The 19,073-nt window shown below is 27.7% G+C and overlaps 2 protein-coding genes across 2 annotated transcripts; one reads left to right on the top strand and one right to left on the bottom strand.

Annotated features, from left to right (window-relative positions):
• Nucleotides 1-7,683: 7,683 nt before the first annotated feature.
• On the bottom strand, nt 7,684-9,647 carry LOC129972567 (uncharacterized). Its single transcript, XM_056086751.1, has 2 exons — nt 8,959-9,647; nt 7,684-8,847 (listed from the first exon to the last, which is right to left on the bottom strand). The coding sequence occupies exons 1-2, from the start codon at nt 9,514-9,516 to the stop codon at nt 8,386-8,388; spliced, it is 1,020 nt and encodes a 339-aa protein (XP_055942726.1). The 5' UTR covers nt 9,517-9,647; the 3' UTR covers nt 7,684-8,385.
• Nucleotides 9,648-10,297: 650 nt separating this feature from the next.
• LOC129972569 (UPF0193 protein EVG1-like) lies at nt 10,298-15,055 on the top strand. The gene is made up of 4 exons (XM_056086755.1): nt 10,298-11,034; nt 13,131-13,265; nt 13,605-13,705; nt 14,862-15,055. The coding sequence occupies exons 1-4, from the start codon at nt 10,710-10,712 to the stop codon at nt 14,928-14,930; spliced, it is 630 nt and encodes a 209-aa protein (XP_055942730.1). The 5' UTR covers nt 10,298-10,709; the 3' UTR covers nt 14,931-15,055.
• The last annotated feature ends 4,018 nt before the right edge of the window (nt 15,056-19,073 follow it).

Genomic DNA, 19,073 nt, shown 5'->3' with positions numbered 1-19,073 from the left:
TCCCAGCCTTAGCGCTTATCATGGAGCTAGCTGGAACCTAGGAACCTATACGCTGAGAGTCACCCCCGGGGACAGTGACCACCCTTAAAGCTAAGCCCAAGGAGTAACCCCTTCGCTTGATCTTCTTGAGCAGCCCAGTCAAATATCTGGGATACCGGCCGATTGATGCATCAGGGACCGAAATGTACCACCCGTTTAGACGGGTGGTACATTTCGGTTTAGACCCTTAGAGGGTCACCACGCACGGTGAACACGTGGGGTTTTTGGTTGTCCATGCGAAGCAAGAAGCAAACAGAGCGGCGACAGCTTCTCATGGCAAGCTCCCTCGCTTACCGTCGAGAGAATGAAGAAAACAGAAGGGGAAGGGGGGATTTTAAGTGAAAAGGGGATAAAGAAGAGAAAAGGGATAGAGGAGTAGGAAGAGAAAAGAAAGAGTAAAGATCCCTGGGTACCTCGGGATTGGAACACCTGTACCCACCTAAAGAAGGTGAGCCCCTGAGGGGACAAATTTTCTATAAGACAGGAACTTAGATGCTTCAGTTCCTTATTTCACATAAAATAGTGTGTCTTGATTTGTTACTTAATTATCAAGAAACCAAATTTAATTAATGTAATTAGCTAAATGAGTCACTTTTCTTAAGCCAAATTCAATCCTAAAAATATTTTAACAAATCATGATTGTGTAAAAAAAAAATGACCTTTTAAAAGATTAAGGAAGAGTTTTTCAAAATTTGAATTAGATTTTTCACCTAAACATTATTTAAAACTTTAAATTTTTCCTTCAATAATTTTGAAGCATATCAGACACAAACCATTTTTTAAATTATTTTAAAAATACAAAAATGAGTTTTCCGATGAAATTTATTTTATTTCCGTGCGTGTTTTTACCTGTAATTTATATAAAATTTTAAAAATATTTTTTTAATATACTAATTATAATTAATTTATACTCACACACATTCCAAAGATATTAAGTATATTCGTTAGTAATTATTTTCGGTACAATAAAATCAGAGGAATCAAACATAAAATATTCCAGTCGAATTATGATGAAAAGTACCAAAATGTGGAGCAAGTTCGGGAAAAAAAAATTTAGGAGCAATAATCCCCTCTCCTTTCAACACGTCTCTGATCACAATGTATTCTTAAAGTCGAATTAAAAGACTTATTTGCAATTCTAAAAAATTCAATTGAAAACGATTTTCTATCATTGGGGCAATTGTGTTTTTTAGTAGTCAGACAGAATAACGTTTAGAAATTTAGAATGAAAGTCTTTAAAGGAGTGCTATGGAAAAATAAACCCATTCATCATAATAAAAATTCTTATAAAGAATATTTCCAAGAAGTTGAAGATCATAAGTCAGATAGTGAACCGGACTAAAACGAAGTCTTCGAATGCCAATTAAACCCTCAAGGGGTCGTTTCTCTTTTCCTCTCCTTAACAATATCTATATAAACAGTTTTAAGAAGAAAATTTCATCAAACTGAAATAACAAAAATTTTTATTGCGGATCACTTTCTAAAGTTCAGTATATCGCAATGCCAAATTAAATTTTCGAAGAATTCAACACAAAATAAGTTTTATGACTTTTTAAAGACAATCTAAATAATATTTAATTATAGATTTGATATATTTATTTTAAATTATAATGCAGCTTTTTTTTTAAATTATGGAACAACAAAATATAAAAGTTTCGGTAGAACAATGTTCTAAAAGTAAATAACGAACTGCTAGAAAAATATTCTAAAATTAATATCAATATTTATAATAATAATTAAGTTTGCACGGCTTTTGTACACTAGGCGACAGTACAAAATGAAACTATCGGAAATACCACACACAAAAAAAAAATATCTAGAGGGACCTAAGCAGTTGTCTATTTAATAAAAAGGTCATATTCAGGCACTGCAGAATTGTATTCAGACTATCAACATATACTCTGTTGAAGATATTTTTCATTAAAATGAACTTGTTTTTACACGAATAAAAACAATGCAAGGAACATAAGTTGCTAAACTATCAGATGTGAAAAATTATTAAAAGAAATAACCGCATGATTGACTTCTTAAAAATAAAAATTGCTTAATATTTCAGTGACAAGCTGTTTCATTCATCATTTAGATAAAAAGAAATAGTTTGTCTTCAATATTAGGATATAAATTTCTTGGATAAAAAATTCATACAATTATTAATTCTTCAGACTGGTTATGTGTTAAAAAAAACTTGTCAACACTATAATGAAACCTCATTTGTAAAAAAATGAAAATTACTTTAATTTTACAGAGTTTTTTACATCCAATATATTTAATTCACCCAAAAAAAAATTGCATGCAATAATATAGCCTTCAAATGAAATTTGGTAAGGAAAAACTAGTCCAAATATAGTGTTCATATATTATGAGAGGCTTCTTTTTTTACAGAATTTTAACACAGTTTAATTATTTTTTTTCTATAAATTTGGTACTCATTCTTTCTGAATTTCACAGAAAAAACGGAAAATCAGCTCTTCCCTAGAAAAGAAGAAAAAAAAAAAAAAAATAAATAAAAAATAAAAAAAATAAAAAGACAAGAACTTATTTTCTCAAGCTGAAAGTTTAAAAGTAGGAAGTATAGTAATAAAATCCAGTATTCACATTCTACCTTTCTTTTTTCCATTGAAATTTCCCACTCACACCCTATGAGCATAAACAATCAATATCAGCATTTGGCAGGAAAAGTTTTATAACTGAATGAGCTGATTTTTTAGTGATTCACTTGTCATTTTAAAATTAGGATTTATCACATACCTATTTTGCTTATAAAAAATCTTAACTCATAATTAAAATTTTTACAATATTTAACAAATATCTTCATTACCTTATGAAAAAAAGACTAAAAAGATGTTGTATATTTATTCTTAATTTCATAGACATGGCCTTTTACGTTGGATATTGGCAATAACCTAGTCACATTTTCCAAAAAATATTCAGTCAACTGACTCCAAGCAAGACACTGCAAAAATGTGCTGTGTAGTAAATTATATAAAACATAAAATCAGGAAACAGTACTTTTTTTCTTTTCTTTTTTTACCTTGCTAGATAGTTTATTGCCACTCTATAATTAATTTTTTTAAAATACAAATCTTCAAAATCATAAATAATTTTGTTAAATATAAAATTTGTTTCTATTTTGACATTTTTATTTTATTCTTTCAAGTTATAATGATATTCTCTCAGTACTCCAATGTGCCAAAGAAATAGATGAATTTTATTAAGTTCACTAATTTTATATACTATTCCAAGCACTTATAAATTTGTTTCATTTGCAAAATGAAGAAAAGAAAACTGTATCTGGGAGACATTTATTAAATTAATTGATAACCAAAGATTAATTATATTTATTAACTATGTAAAAAGAAATCATTAAGTAATAGGTATAAATGGAAAAATAAAATAACATAGAATCATTAAAAATCTGTAATTTGTGAAAAGTAATAATGTAGCATATTCTTATTGTTTTGTTTCACTTCAGAGTGTGAGAACTATACATCTTTATATGAGCTGAAAGAAGAAAAATCAAGCTCAGCAATATCCTTGCAGATTTTCAACAAGCATGGCAAAGTGATGAAATATGCAGACAATGAATAGATAATATAACATTATAAATTTCTACATATATTTCAACCATCTACATCTAAATAATTTTTATACAGATTTCTATGCCCCCCCCCTTATAAGAATGTACACTAAACAAATGAAATATAATTCTTTTCATATTATCTATTTTAATTTTAAATACAACACAGCTATAGCATGGAAAATGTTCCATTTCTTAGCTGTCACTTACTGCTTTATTTCTTGAATTCTTGTTTGGATACATTTGTTAGTTCAGAGCCAGGGTCACCAATGAGGAAGATTGATGAGGACGAGGAGCAAACTCGTGACGTTGGGGTTTGTAGCCGAGTAACAAGACCCCTGGACAAAAGTGTACACTCTTTCCAGAGGCTGTTATCTGGCTTGTAAGCTTCACCACAATTTCTGGTATGGATTTATCCTGATACTAAATTTTTTTTTCATAAAGGAACTTCCTAAAAGTTAAAAGCTTAAAAAGAAAGCCAGAAATTTCTGGACAATCTTTTCAGCTAAACCATTGGGAATTTGTTCCTTTATTTTAAGACAGGAGAAAATAAATAAACTGAAATATATACAATATAACAATATAAACTGCAGTATAAAAAATTAATTTATTTTTCTTATAAAAATATATACTATTTTGGTAACAGTGAGCTTTTATTGATATACTGATTCAAATTACATTCACTAAATAACAAACAACATTTAATAAACCCATTAAAATGAGACAAGAACAATTTAAAGTAACACAATCATATACTTATATTAAGTCGTTTTTAGTATGTTGCTTCCATTATGAGCTTGTTTCTTCCCGTTTTGAATATGTGATTAACTTAAATTTTTGAATTTAGTCACTTACCTTTTCTTGACACCATCAAGGCACTCCATTTCCAAAATTATCTATTCTCACTGAGATTAGCAATCATAACTTGCATTAAATCTTCTGTGAAACTAATAATAAAAGAACTTCCTAAAAGTTAAGCTTAAGAGAAAGCTAAAAAACTTTAGACAATCACTTAAAATTAACCATTGGGAATTATTTGTTCATGGTGTTTAAAATTCAGAAGGGATAAGGGATAATTCCCATTAAGTAAGGTTAACAATTAATCAAATTTATTATTTTTAAATTAATATAAAAATTAAAATTTTCACAATAAAAGATTTAAAAAATTTAAGTTTTTAGTAATCTGTTCAAACATTAGGGCTCTAAATGAAAGTATGTTGAAGTCCTGAGTTAAAGAAAATTTATTCAATTTTTGATGTGCATAAAAACTTATATAAACTCCACAATTAAAATCATCAGTTTGTTTTATATGAGGTGGAAAAAGTATCTGCCAGTGGCTTTCTGAATTAAGCAATTTATTTAAAATCTTAGACCACTTCCTAATCAAAATTGCAGTATTATTATCTGGTCTGCCAACAAGTGGATCAAAATATTCAAATGTTTTAAGTTTTATATTAACAATAATCAAAGTCCAATGACAATTTAAATTGACAGGGATAATTAATAAATCTAGATTTGGCAACTCTTGAATCCAAGAAAATTTAAGAATATCCTTCTGATTAAAAATTAAAACTGATTGCAAGGATTCTATTGCTTTACAATTTCTGAATTTCTCGGTTAACAGAAAAAGAAAAGCATCAATAGCAGAATCATAAAGCCAACCCTTCTTAAAGCTCGGTGACACAGACTTTAGATAATTCTCTTCTTTCCGAGTAACAAAAGGATCTAAAGATTTTAATATATAAAAAGAAAGATTGATATTATTAATAGTTACTACTGTTGCAGTAGGGTTACCCACATTCATCTTACTAAATTTATTGAATATATTAAGGCTAGTACATACAGAATTTTCTCTAGCAGAATAAGCTTTTAAAGGAATAATTTCCTTTTTATGACCATCAGGATCATCATTACTTTTTTCATCACGACTAAAGCATTTAGAAATTTCTCCCGCATGATACGATTGTAAAGGTGCAATCTCATCTATAATACTGTCAGGTTCATCAATATTTTTTTCATTTAATCTTTGCCGTTTCCTATTTTTTTCCTGAAATGATTTTCTCCTCTTTTGTCTTTGAGAAGTTTTATAAAATTTAATCAGAGGGGGAATTTTTTGATTGGGAGCAACATATACCCGAGGCGTGACAGGAGCAGGATCATCTTTGTGACAGACAACTCCACACATACCAGATACTAAAGTATTTAAACAATTTACTACATTAGTTAGCATAGTTTCTTGAATACGAGGAATTTTAATTAATTCCAAAATCTCGGAGCATAGTTTTTTGCATTCAGCTTCTTTTGTGTTAAAACATTCAGACGAAACATTACCTTTCAATTCCAAATTTAAGATTTGGGGCTCAATTCCTTGTGCATTTCTTTCATTTTCAACAGCATAAAAATCATCTGTTATGTATGTTTTCATTTCAGAATACAATAAATGTACTTTATGAATATGTTTGCAAAGGTTACTATTGTCTTCACAAGAACACACATACAAATGACTACATAGTACTGTACAGTTAATATCAGTACATTTAAAACAGCAATGATCTAATAAAAGACAAACATCTGTAATTTTTTTTATTGAGTATACTATTCCCTTTTTCGTCTATGAATTTACTAACCATTGATCATCATGTTTAACTGTATCATTAATAGGAATTTTAATTTTTACACCCATTTCATGCTTTTCTTTAATAGTTTTATTGAAATTTGAATTTAATGGAACATTATTTACAACATTAGAAGAATATTTTAAAAACCTATCTGTTTCCATCTTTAAAAGAGTTAAAATTAGCTCATCTATGCGCCTATTAAATTTACGCTCAAAATATACAGTTTTTAACTGATTATGAAACGATTCACAGTAATTATTTGTATTGGTACCACCATGTGGAAACTGTCTATAGCAGGTAGAATAATTTTTTACAAAATAATCAACAAAATTTTGGCATTCATTTAAATATTTACTAATAAAAATTGAAACTTTATTATCAAAATCCTCTAGAGACTTTTCATTCATTATATTTAATAATTCATACGACATCTTCATACGGAGACATTTATCATGGACTTTAACAGTCAACTGCCTTTTCCAAGAACGGTATACATGCCATTGACACAATAGATGCTTGATATCGGGACCAAATACAGAATTAAAAGTAAAACCATCATCATCAGTCATGACTGTATTAACTTTCAAATTAGGAATGCGACAATGTAAACTAGAAAATAAAGCCACTAATGTACGAAAATCTAAATCATTTGTAATAAAATGCGCAACAGGATATCCCTGACCATATTCATCTTGCACATGCAATGAAAGAAGAAAAAAATCATAATGGTTTGTGCCATGGGTAGCATCAATACAAAGGATTTTATGGGAATGTTTCATAAGCATGTCTTTTTGAGCTTCAGTTTGAAAACCTAATGCAAAAGAATTTTCACAATTTGGTAAGCTATCCAAATAAGAAGGTCCAAAGATAGTATCCGACATTAGTAATTTGAAAATTAAAATGGGATTATATTTTTCATTTTTTAATTTCTCCACAGTACAGAAAACAGACATGGCATCATTAATCGGCTTTATTGTATTATGTAGATGCCTTGAATAAGACTGTATAGTCTTCTGAGAAATAAAAACTTCTTTTGTTGGGCAGAAATTTCTTTTATCCCGACAGCCTGCATCACCACGAATTAAGCTTACTATTTTTGAAACAGGAAATGATAGCAATAAATAAGATTTGATTAAATTACGTGTATTTTCTTTAAGTGGGTGGTATCTTTTAGCATGTCGTTCTACTCTTGATTGAATCCTTGACAGATATGAAGGATAAAAAAATTGGTAAACATAATAATGAAATGTTTTATCACCCAAAACTTTTTTGCCTGTTGATTTGCGGAAAAAAGTATAAGTAGAAGAACTTGCAGCTTCTAACCAAATCTTAAAATTCTTAAAAGAATCAAAAGAAAATGTTTTGACATTCTGAATTTGATGCACAGTACTATGATGTTTATTTAAATACCATAGATTAGAAAAGACTTGATTGCACTCAGATTGTACACAAAAAAACAGTTCATTTTTCTTGGTAAAATTGCAAGTTTCTTGACGACTTTTAAAAGGTTTTACAGGAATAATGCTACCACATTTTAAACTTTTTGGGGATTTTTCATAATTATCACTCATAAATTGAGAATTATGTACATTTTGATTTATTCCTACATCTGCAATGGGGTTTATTATTGATTCCTTGTGAGAGTTATTATCCAATACAATACAGTTACTTTTAACTGGCAAACATGATACAGTTTGAACCTCAGATTTACAGCTACGCTTTAAATGATAGCTAAAAGAGGATTTAGAAGAATAAGACTTTAAACATAATTTACAAATTCTAGGATATGTATTTTTAACTTTGGAAGGACGTTTAAATTTTTGACAAATATCTGAAACTGAAGATGTTAATTTAATATCTCTACTTGCTTGTAGATCCTTTGCAGGTCCTGCCACTGATTCTGTCAGACATGCATTTGTTTCCAAAACCCTACTGAAATTTTTTCCAGATGGGGATAAGAAAACACGAGTTTTTGATTTGTTGCATTGATTTAAATGGTTTGAAAAAGAAGATTTAGAGGAATAGGACTTCAAACATTTTTCACATAGTTTAGGATAACAGTCTTTGACAGGTTGAGGGCATTTAAATTTCTTCAGGTGATTTGAAAACGAGGACCGCATAGAATATGTTTTCCCACAATAAACACAGTTTTTAGAATAGGAACAATTTTGAGCGAGCGAATATTCCACCATGCAATATTTTACAATTTGTTGGCAAAACTGAAAATTTATTTGATGTGGGAATACTACTAAAAACATTTTCACTAAACTGACTGAATGGAATGCATGGGATCACAGGCAGTACAAATTGAGTATTACCTTTAGAAGATGGCAGAGAAGAAATATCTTTCGTCAGCAGAGCAGCTGACTGTTGCACGGGTGTAGAAATTAGCCTTGTAGACTCTTGCTTTGGCCTAGCAGGTTGCACGGGCCTAGGAACTGGCTTGGCAGACTCTTGCTTTGGCCTAGCAGGTTGCACAGGCCTAGAAACTGGCTTGCCAGACTCTTGCTTTGGCCTAGCAGAAGAAACAAATGCTGCGGGAAAAAATGGCAATAGAGGAAACTCTGAATCATCAAAAGAAAAACCAGAGTTGGAAGACTGCGTCTTTGCAATCTGCGAAAATAAAACAAAAACCAATTATAAATTATCGACTTCAGGCTTGCATAAATTTTTAAAATCATTGTGAGAAAAAAAAAAAAAAAAAAAAAACGTATTCATGCTTACCTTTTTAGATGCTGTATCTGCTGAGATGCATCCTGTTAAGGATTCAAGAAAACAACCTGCAAGCAGCTTATTACCCCATCTGTTTAAATGCAAGCCATCTCTTGCAAGATAGTTTTTCCAAGATGGCTGGAAAGAACTGCAAAAGAAAAACATTTGAAAATAACATAGTTCTTTAAGTGCACAGTTTATGGCTCGAACCTTATAGTTTAGTGTCTGTAAATAATACTCCGATTCCTTATACTCCTTTCTGTGGAAATCAAAATCTCTTGGAACAATACTCGAGAAAATTATTCTTGCACCTGGGTCATGAAGTAATACCTCAGTGGCCAAAGCTCTATATTTTTTAAGTATTACTTCAATAGTATCCAAAGATGCATTATTTGTGCCAACATGCACTAAGACCCAGTCATAATTTTTGTGTACAGAAATATTGCTAGCTAATCTTTCAATAGTTGCACCAGGATAGGAAACAATGTCCAAATGAAAGTCAAGTGATTCAACAGATACATACTTATGCAAGTATTTGATCATGGAATCGCCAATAAAGAGAGCCCTCATTGTAAAACAGTGAGATAAAATGGAATTCTTTCAAAAGCTAGTAATAGTAACAAAATTCTGTACAAACTGCCAAAAAAGCATACAGCAAAACAGAAAACAATTATAAGATTCAATATACAGAAGATGTTAAAGATTATTATTAGATACCACAAATAAATTTGAAACTATCAAGTTCAATACACCACTGAATAATTAAAAAATTGAAATAATACACAAATTAAATGTAAAAAAAAAAAAAAAAAACAATTTCCCAAGTTAGCACTAATCTGGAAATTAAAATCTTTCAGATTATAGATAATAATAAGATATAATTAATCTACGGAAAAACAAATAGTAAAATTAAATATAAAAGTTTATAATATAAAATACAAGCACAAAGAAACTTTTTTGTTTCCTAGCTAACCCTAATTAGTATGTTCAGTGATACTAATTCTAATTAAGTTAAGTAAAGTAAAAAAAAAACCCTAAATAATATAAATAAATAATGAAAGATAAATAAACAATATAGATTAATAATATATAAAAGAACAAAATGAATTCTTATCTCCACAAGCAAATAAAAGGTGTAAGAGATTCAATACACACGTCTCACGTACAGCAGGGCAAAAAAAAAAAAGGATTAGTCACTAAATATTGCTAGATAAAGCACGCGCTAAATGACCAGTATGACGTCAACAAAGTGTTACGTCATATCCGATGAATTTTGGTTCACATCCGGTAGAATCAGGGGTATACTTCCGGTGGCAACGACTTACTCCAATCTGTAAAAACCGGTGCTTTGCTTTGTTTACATGCAAGAGTTGAGTGATACCGCAGATTTTTCTGGATAAAACTTTGATTTTTATGACTTTCGTTATATTGTCATTCTTATTTAACTTAACATTTTAACTCTATTCTTTTTTATTATTTTCCTACACAATCCAGATAAATTTAAAATACTGACAGACATTTTTAATCAATTCAAAAGCAACGAAGTCGAGATTGTGATGAAACCAGACTACTGGTCAAATAGCAAAAAGTAACATAACCACTTTCTGGCAACATATGTGGTTTCGTTTTGCTATGATTTGAAACTGTGGTAATTTTAACTTCTAAAACTAATGAATTACAGAAAATTTTACCTCAGAATAAGATAAAGCGGATCTCCCGATTTAAAATTAAGTTTCAGGAGGTGTATTTGTATTATATGAATAATGGATTTTAAGACTGCTAGGAGTTCCAGTCAAAATGGTTCTGAATCATCTCGAAAAGCATCTGTTGGGTGCAAAAATATTCTTTTATCATTAATGACAGAAGTGAATATGAATTCTAAGCTTCAGAATGAAATACTTCATTTTGCAGACAACAAGAAACCTTTCCCTTATATTCCTAAAGAAGCAATAAAATCTAAAAGTGAAGAACAAATACCACCGAAAAATCTTCCGAAATTACCGTCTAGACCTCTGCAGCGGATGAAATGGAAAATTATTGAATCTGGCTTGTATGAAAGAGAGCAGTATAGACCTAACCCATCGAAAAGTGAGAATTTAGTTTTTCTTTCTTTATCTTTAAAGGAAAATATTTTTTGTTGACCAGTATAAGCATTACCATCTTTCTGCATGTTTTTTTTTTTTTTTTTAAATAAATGCTTAGGTTGTTTTCTGTATTATATGCGATCTCATTTTATTTTTAAGAATTTAAATAAAAATTTAAAATTTTACATAATATAAAAATATTTTATAAATATTTACATGGGCCTATATCATGGATCGTGCACAATCTTTTGTTTCATTTTACTATGATGCTAATTAATCCAGCACTTTTAGAATATTTTAATCTTTTGTACTTCAAAATGTTTCAGAAAACGGAGATTCATGTTTGTATTTTTTGATGCCCTCTCATGTATGATGCTTAGAATTTTTGTTTCTTCAGAAAGATCTCAGTAATAAAAGCTAGAATTTTGTAAGGACTTCTCAGCATGTTGAATTAGCAAGAGGGTTAGAAAAAATAAAATTATAAATGCAAAGTCAATCTTTGTAATGTATATGATTAATATTTTGATAAATCATTTGATACATATTGTTTTAGTGATAACTTAATAGAATATATATGTTTCATCAGCTGACTAAATACAAATATAAAAAAAATCAAGTATTTCAAAATTATTATTCTTTATATTTTAGAAAAAAATTGTAATGATCAAAACATATATCTGAGAACTGTTCTAAAAAAGTAATCTCAAACTTAATAACAGTGAAGTTATTAAATAATGATAATAGCATTAAAATTTTAAATAATTTCAACAGAATTTTTCTAGATTTCTTAACTCTAATAGATCCAAAACAATTTTAAATTTTGTCTTGAAGGATGAAAATATTTGCTCATATGAAATTTAATTAAAAAAATTATCTTGTTGCAAATTCATTTATCATATCCAAATTTATTAAAAAGATTTCATATATCAAATTTTATATGAAGGTACAAAATGTTTGTACTGTTTAAGTATTCTTTAATTTTTAGGTTGTTGCTAAATACATTGTTTTGTTATTACTTATAGAAATCAGTAAAGATCATAGGCAAAATATAAATCAATTTTTGTTTCAATTTTTTCTTTGATTGTGTTATTTTTTTCCTTGTACGTATTGTTTATTTAAAAAAAAAAAATTTATTTCAATAACTTTTCTAAAAATCAAAACTATGAATGATTTGAGGCAGACACATTTAAAGATATAACCTTTCTTGAAAGATATTTTCATAATATTGTGTCATATGTTTCAGGTAATAAAATTACAAAAAAAATTATGCATATAATTTTGACATCAAACCATGTTTAAAATTGTTCTTGCTGAATAACAAAGTTGTGGCTTCGGGGTTAAAAGTGTTGAGTGGTTTTTGACTTATTTCTCTCTCTTTTAGTTATGGACTAAAGTAATGATTATTTCCTTAATATAATTTCTTCTTTTTACACTTAGACTTTTTGCTTCTTATCAATTTTGTATGCTAATTTTATTCACAAATCAAATTAGATAAAAGTGTGTATGGCTTTTTACAAATGAATTCTTTAAAATATCGAATTTAAAATGCTTCCTTCCAAGATTTTTAAACAAAAAAAGAAAAAAAAAGTTTTAGATCATTGATTTTATTGAAACAAACTTAACAACATTTAGTGATTATCATTTTATAAGTACATTCATGCATAATAATTTTCAAATTAATGATATTTGAGGTCATTAAAAGTAATCTTGGGAATCTTTGTGTTGATATAAAAAAATTGCTGCAAAATGAATCATTATTTAGTAATCTTCATAATTTAGATTTAATATCTGTTTTATTTCAACTCAGTTTTGTAAATGGTAATTTTAAAAATATTAATTAATATGTTTTAATTTATTTTATGGCAATTTAAGTGTAAAGCTTTTTTTTTTCTCTAAGTAAATTGCAGCATATATATTTTATTCTGCTTCATGTTACAGATTAAGGAGTATTATTAATGTAAAGTATTTACTATTTTTTATTAATTTACTTTGCTACTGTAGGGAAGCTGTTGTGATTTATTTTTAACATTTATCATAATCATGCATATTTTCAAATATAAATAAGTATTTCTTCATGTTTTTTTTTTTTTTTTTTTTTAGCTAGGCCATCAAAGGAAAAAGAAAGGTTTCAAAACTTGATGGCTTTTGGAAAAGAATTTGAAGAAGCAACTACAGCGTGTGAAAAAGACAAGGATTTAATTTTGAAAATAAATCCATCAGATCTTTTTGATGAAAGTAATCCTGAAAAATATTTCTGTAACGAAAAATTTTGTAGCACTTTTTAAAGATATATTTTAAATTTTTTGTATATTTTAATCATAACAATAGGCTGGATTTCATTGCTTGATTTTTTTTTTTTTTAAATCCAGATTTTTAATTTATTTATTTAAACAAAACTCTTTATTCAGCATGAACTCTTAAAATTCTATATTATTTGATGTGTGTGCATCATAATAATATTTGATTTTATATTTCAATTATACATTTGAATAAAATTTGTTATTTTTTAGAACAATATAATAAAATGAAATGATGTTGCTTTTTAATTAACTGCTTTGCTTTTCATAATTTTAGTTCTAAATGAAATCAAAGAAAGGAGAGATTTTCTAGAGGAAATGACTCAGTTAGGATTGGGAAAGAATTATTTACCTGAGATTCAATGTCAGATTTCAATGGTATGCTACTCTTTTTTATTTTCTATGTATAATATATTGTCAATACTGTCAATTTAAAAACTTGAATTTTCATTGTAAAGATGATTGTTTATTAAAGAATATAATCAAACAAAAATTGTTCTCTCAAAGCATCCTATACATTTTCTATGGGATTGAGAGCAGGGAAACGTGCTGATCATACATGCTTACATCATACAATGTATGTTCACATTCATGATTCTCTTGTATGACGTTGGAGTAATGGCAAGTTGTATAAACATCCACGAACGGAAATTTATTGTTCACAACAAATGGGAAAAAATTAACATGTGTCAACAGAATGTCTGTTACGTACTACGCTATATGCATAGCAACAACTTTTTAAAATATAAGTCTCTTTAGCTTCCTAGAACTGACTTGCCATTTGGCCAGCTGTGCTGTTTCTTTTTTGCTATTAAGACAATGTAACAATCGGTTGCTGTGGTTATATAGCACTGTGGAAATAATTTTCGAATATTCCCCACTGCATTGCCCACTTGTTTAAAAAAAAGTTTGGTTGCAAAAGTTTTGATTTTGAATTCCCTGGTGGCACCTTTTATTTATTTATTTTTTCAATTATGCGTTACAACTTCTGCAAAAGTGAAGTTATTGTGGATTTTTTAAATTTCGCATTTACTAGAAGCAAACAAGTTTTGTGTCATCACATAACTCACAAGTATGGTATTTGCTTTATTTTATACATTGGCGCAATTTCTCAAAATCAGCTTTTTATTTTATGGTTTTCATTGTTTACTGCATCATCTATTTTTAGGCTTTTCTTATGTCCTGTATTTTATCTTTACTCTATCAAATTTTAAAATGTTGATATATTTTGCTATCAAAAAGTTGTTGTTTTTTTAAGGAATTAACTTTTACCATTAATATGTCCTGCATTCTTATAATAACTCATAGATAATAATACTTGATCACTGTCTTCTTTTTAAAATTAGTTTTACTTCATTTTATTTATCAATCTGAACCCCAAACAATATTTTTGTTTTCATTATCTGCTCTAAATTGTAATCTATATTCATCTACAATATATTGAAAGATTTAAATTGCATATTTATGGTTAAAGATTTTTTATGAATTTTTCTGATGTTTTTAATTTAGTATCTTAAATTTCTTTTTCTCTTAGCGATTGAAGGAATTGGAAAAATTGGATAAAGAAAGAGCTGACAAAGCATATCAAGAATATGGAATGTGAATTATGCCAAGTGTAAAATTTGTGATATAATCTTGTGAGTGAAATCTGAACAATATTTGTCTTAGAATTTAAAGTTATGCTATGATAATACTTAACAAAACTGTGATATTTTATATTTTATTTGTTTTTTAGTAATGCTATTTATTATTATTTCATTATTATTTATTTAATATTTATTTACTTTCAGCTTATGCTAGATTAGAGAAAATAAACTCCTCTATTGAATTTTAGTTTAAATATTGATGTGTATGATTTGTATAAATATTTTTTCACGGTTAGTAAATATTTACAATTAAAAGATTTTATGTATTTATTTATTTTTGCTGCAGAGTTATTCTGGGAGATTATTTTAAAGCAATTTCAAAATTTTAAGCTCTTAGCCCAATATTATAGTTTATAAAGCACTTGCCAAATTATAAAGTTGGTGAAAAACAAAATACTGCATGTGTTTATTCAAAAATAATTTGAAAAGCATCATGAATGTTGCAAAATATAATTCACTGATTTTTTAAAAATTAAATTTATACTACAATATCTCTTTTATGGTAAAAAATGAAACCAATTTTATTATTGTTATTAAAGTTTTATAAAAAAAATATTAGTTTTTTTTTTTTTTTTTTTTTTTGGTATTATACAAAAAATAATAATAAAGACTATATTATTCATATAAAAATATCTCTAAAAATTCTTGCAATAAGAAATTTTATGAATTTTAAAACCATTATAACCCATATTTAATCATAACTAAGCTCTTTTCCAAGCTGGGATAGCCTTATTGGTAGGGCATTGGATTCACATCCCTTAAACCTCGCCGGCCGAAGACTCCCCGCGTGTGTGGTGGCTGACATGCGTATAAATCTGTTTTGGTCACAAAGTCCTCCATGTCGAAAGTAATACCACTGAGGGTACTGGATCAGGGTGGATCGTTCTCTGATTCAGGTCTAAATGACAATCTGTAAATGAGTGAACGAAATGTATGAATGAAGCGTAAAAAGGGTTGTGACGTGTGTGTAGCTAAGTAGCGAAATGACGCTACTGAAAAAAAAAAACACGAGAGACGTGCCCTTGGCTTAACAGCACAAATGACTTCTTAAAGTCAATGGGCTTGTCTAGTACAAGTGCCATTAGAAACAACAAGCTCTTTTCCCATTTGAAATTTTATTACTTTTAACATGCGTACATGCACAAAATGTCTATTTTTGAAATTCCAATCTGAGTGTTTAAAAGCAGCTTGCTAAATAAAAACTTTGTTAATACTAATAAAATGTATTAACATAATGTATATAAATCTCAGATATTCTAAAAAATTTTTATAACAAAATAATTTGAACTTATTTTTATTTATATATACTTTCCTTTCTTCAAATTCAAGTCTGTTCGTGGGGGGGATGGGACTCGGTTCAATGGGTTCAGTTTGTAAAGAAAGAAGAAATAACTTAGTTATCAGCTGCTAAAATGTGTATACATTTTTTGGGACACCCTGTATATATATATATATATTTGCATTCAAAGCAATAAACATTTTTTTTCAGACGAATAAAAAAATTAGCTATCTCCCTCAATGCTTATGATTTATTTAAATAAACTTTTCATATAAATAAGTGTCCGTTGAACTTATAAAATAATATAAAGTTTTATTTATGTGAAGGAAGTGGGCATTGATTCTAAATGTAAAGTTTTGTTAATTGTTTTAAAATTATATTATTGCTATATTAGCTATAATTCTTGCTTTTTTTATCATAATATTAATATATTTTGACAGGAGAGGGGACTCCTCTTATGTTTTACATGCTAGCATTTGTTATCTTTCAAATTATTTTATCACTGACTTGTCATATTGTACAGAATATGAATCACTGTGATTCTTGTTATAAAACTAATGAAGCGGTATTTTGTATGCTTCTACTCTGATTTGTATTTCTGAATCATCCTGAATCAAAACTTTCATTCGAAATGTAAATTTAGGACTATTGTTTTCATTAATTACACAGGTCAGTAAATATTTTCGTATTTAATTTTTCAACTGATTTTTTTTTCTGATATGTTGAGGATTCAACTTTTATTTCCTTATAAATTGAGTGTTATCTGTTCTATTTGTATATGTTTTACTCTCTTGAACTACTCACCTTAGCACCTTTGAACTACTACCTTTGATTGTCCAGATTATTAATTCTTTAGGTTGTTAAATGATTTTATGGAATGCATTTAAAAAAATCTTTTTGCTTAATTATTTGATATGACTCAAAAACATGAATTAATTTGAACTAGTTTACTGAAAATTAAAAAGTATGCACATTACAAAATAAAAGCAAAAGTGAAAATCCTAATATGATGTTAATATTGGCAAAAACATGAGATTGAATGTTTTAATGGATGTGTTTGAATTCCATCATAATATTTACAAACATAGTGATATACAGTTTATCAAATTGAATTAAAAATATTACATTTAAGGGGAAAATTCTACAGAAATAAAACTAATATTATTAAAAAGGTAATTTTTTGAGTTTTAAAATAATACAAAGACTATTTTTGTAAAATAATTTTATTTAGAATATATGAACATTAAAACAGTCAAGTCTGTTTTTGCGCTGGATTAAAATTAAGTATACTTTTTGCAGACACGGATTCATTTCCAGAACATTTTTAATAATATTTTGCAGTTCCCATAAATTAACTATGTGAAGCAATGAATTCAATGCAACTATAAAAATGTTCAATGAAGCTGTCTGAAGTTCAACTGATTCTTTGCTTACATTTGATTGTTGCCATTCGACAATGAGTAATAAGAGCAATTTTTTTGCCATGTACAATTTTTTATATAGAGAGAAATATTTTTTATGGCATGTATCTGTTGGTTAGAATTAATGTATTCCTATTAAAGGAGAGGGGAACCTGTAGTAATAATAATAAGGAGAAAATCAAATTTCAATGTTGTGAGCTTCATAATGAGAAAAATGAAGCCAAGAAAAGAAAATGAAAGGAAAAACTATCTACTGGAAATGACAATTTTTCATCTTAGAACATTTTATCTTATATTCATTAATTAAATTGCTATTTGAGTATTTTAACTATTAATAATATGCATTGCTCTTTTTTAACATTTACTATTCATAAACAATATGCATCATGGCAGATATTGTGTTATTATATAACAGCAACTGAATTGTTTTTATATCAAGGAGTATTTATGGACATTCCTTTTTTTTTTTTTTTTTTTTTTTCTTATTCATTTCACCATGAATGAAATGAATATGGAAAATATTATCAAAATTTGGTTTTCTTATTTTATTAGATGTTTTTTCCTTTTTATCTTTAGTATTCAGAGTTAAGATACTTTGATTCATACTATTTGATATATGATGCTTTCATATGCTCTTAATGTAATATTTTTATTTTTATATATAAAATTTGTTTTGCTTTGATATGCTTGAAACATTTAAAGAGTATTCCGATTGTGTTATAAATATATCCTTGTGGACCATTATTTCTAAGTAAATACTATACAAAGTCAAAGTATTTTTTGCATATAATGTAACAATTTTTAATAAAGGCTTTATCATATATACTCAGATCATTTCTTACCCTTAAAATATTCTATCATTTATTAATATAAATGTTTTTAACTGTTTACTAATAGTTTAATATTGGTATCTAACACATAAGCTTGATATTTTTACCAAATGATTTTCAAAATGTAAGTAATTGGAAAGAACAACTAGAATACTTGTATGCATTTATCATGATTTTTTAATTGGAATTACACTTAGTCCTATATCTATCTAATTCAATAAGGCAATCCAATTTAATAAGACAAAATATTTTTGCAAAAAATGTCTTTTGCAACATTTGTTGAAAGTAAAAATAAAATTCCTTTAAAAATTAATCCCCATTTTTATTTATGATAATAATAATGTTTCTTTCTAAAAGTAATATTTATCTATAAATATAATTATCAACATAATATTGAAAAATGTGAACATACTTATGATTTAAATTTTAATCTTTTGATTTAATTGGGGCAATAGAGTATCTGTAAAATTAGATGCCCATTAAATGAGGATTATTTGGTGAATAATATAGGATATTATGTTTGAAATTGTGGCATCTGATGCCAACTTAAAAGTATCTCATGAACATGTA

The sequence above is a fragment of the Argiope bruennichi genome, chromosome 6, assembly GCF_947563725.1.
Source record: "Argiope bruennichi chromosome 6, qqArgBrue1.1, whole genome shotgun sequence".
Lineage (NCBI taxonomy): Eukaryota > Metazoa > Arthropoda > Arachnida > Araneae > Araneidae > Argiope > Argiope bruennichi.
Note: the sequence above shows the minus strand (reverse complement) of the source record. Positions and strands in the feature narration are given on the sequence as shown.

Excerpts from the sequence above, each read along its gene's own strand:
- LOC129972567 (XM_056086751.1), bottom strand. The coding sequence starts at position 9,516 with ATGAGGGCTCTCTTTATTGGCGATTCCATGATCAAATACTTGCATAAG. Across the intron at positions 8,848-8,958 it reads CAGATACAGCATCTAAAAAG|ATTGCAAAGACGCAGTCTTC; the intron begins GTAAGCATGAAT and ends TTATTTTCGCAG.
- LOC129972569 (XM_056086755.1), top strand. The coding sequence starts at position 10,710 with ATGGATTTTAAGACTGCTAGGAGTTCCAGTCAAAATGGTTCTGAATCA. Across the intron at positions 11,035-13,130 it reads TAGACCTAACCCATCGAAAA|CTAGGCCATCAAAGGAAAAA; the intron begins GTGAGAATTTAG and ends TTTTTTTTTTAG. Across the intron at positions 13,266-13,604 it reads ATCAGATCTTTTTGATGAAA|TTCTAAATGAAATCAAAGAA; the intron begins GTAATCCTGAAA and ends TCATAATTTTAG.